At 64.6% G+C, this 1,002-nt stretch overlaps 1 protein-coding gene across 1 annotated transcript in view; it reads right to left on the bottom strand.

The window, feature by feature from the left end:
- MYO1A (myosin IA) overlaps positions 1-1,002 on the bottom strand; it is a 14,399-nt gene that overhangs the window by 8,521 nt on the left and 4,876 nt on the right. The window contains exons 2-5 of the mRNA XM_029958185.1: positions 865-930; positions 648-752; positions 335-397; positions 13-213 (exon numbers count right to left, since the gene is read on the bottom strand). Coding sequence (XP_029814045.1) covers positions 13-213; positions 335-397; positions 648-752; positions 865-930 — 435 coding nt within the window. The remainder of the gene's footprint in view (positions 1-12; positions 214-334; positions 398-647; positions 753-864; positions 931-1,002) is intronic.

Raw genomic sequence — 1,002 nt, 5'->3', positions numbered from 1 at the left:
GCCCTGTCGGACCTTGCCGGCGTAGTGGTGGATGCGGAAGCACCGCGCCGGCAGGCTGGTGTCCATGACACGCCGGGCGTTCTGCGTCTCCTTGCTCTCGTAGTGCTTGTGGGTGGCGAAGAGCTGGTTGAGCTTGGTGAGGAAGGTGTCCTCGTTGACCACGCCGGGCCGCAGGCACTCCTCGTCCAGCATGGCCAGGATCCCGCTGGTGCTCTGTGTCACCCCAAACCGGCCCCAGCAAATCCCAGCTCAGGCTCTGCACGGCCCAGACTCGTACTGGGAGCGATGGGGGAAGCTGGGATCCCAAGACCCCGGCAGTGGGAGGGCAACTCACGTTCTCGATCAAGTTGCAGATGATGCTGTTGTCGAAAAACTCCACCGGTGTCCACTGGATGCCCTGGGAGCAGAGGGGGGTCAGGTACATGGATTGTCCAAGCCCTGCCCCACGGACGTCCCCAGCTGATGTGGGGCAGGAACTGGAAATCCGGCCACGGGGACGAGGATCCCAGATCCCTTCCTGCCATTGAATCTGCTCCCAGCAGGGAGCGGGGCGAGGGAGGGACGGGCGGGGGAACCGTCTCCGGCACTTCCCCATCCCGGGGGGCCGAGGCTCCCGAGGGCTGTGCTCTGGCCAGGGCTGGGGGTACCTCTCGGACATATTCCTCCTGCTCCTCCTTCAGCGTCATCAGGATGAAGATCTGCTGCAGCTTCTCGTTGCAGTAGTTGATGATGAACTGCTCAAAGCCGTTGTCCTGCAGGAGAAGGGTCCTGCATGGCAGGTGGTGCCCGAGCCCCTGGCCCCGTCCCATGTCCGCCCTGCTGTCCCTGCCCCCCGGGATGGGGCCAGGTGGGTCCTGCACTCACCTGGAAGATCTCGAAGCCGTAGATGTCCAGGACACCCATCACCTTCCTCTGCTCACCCGACTTCACCTGGGGAGGTAACGGGGTGTCGGGCCAGGGTGTGCCCTGGCCCCATGTGGGGAGGGGTCCAGGGTCCTGCTG

This window comes from Manacus vitellinus, unplaced genomic scaffold (assembly GCF_001715985.3).
Source record: "Manacus vitellinus isolate BGI_N305 unplaced genomic scaffold, ASM171598v3 scaffold_148_pilon, whole genome shotgun sequence".
Classification (NCBI taxonomy): Eukaryota; Metazoa; Chordata; class Aves; order Passeriformes; family Pipridae; genus Manacus; species Manacus vitellinus.
Note: the sequence above shows the minus strand (reverse complement) of the source record. Positions and strands in the feature narration are given on the sequence as shown.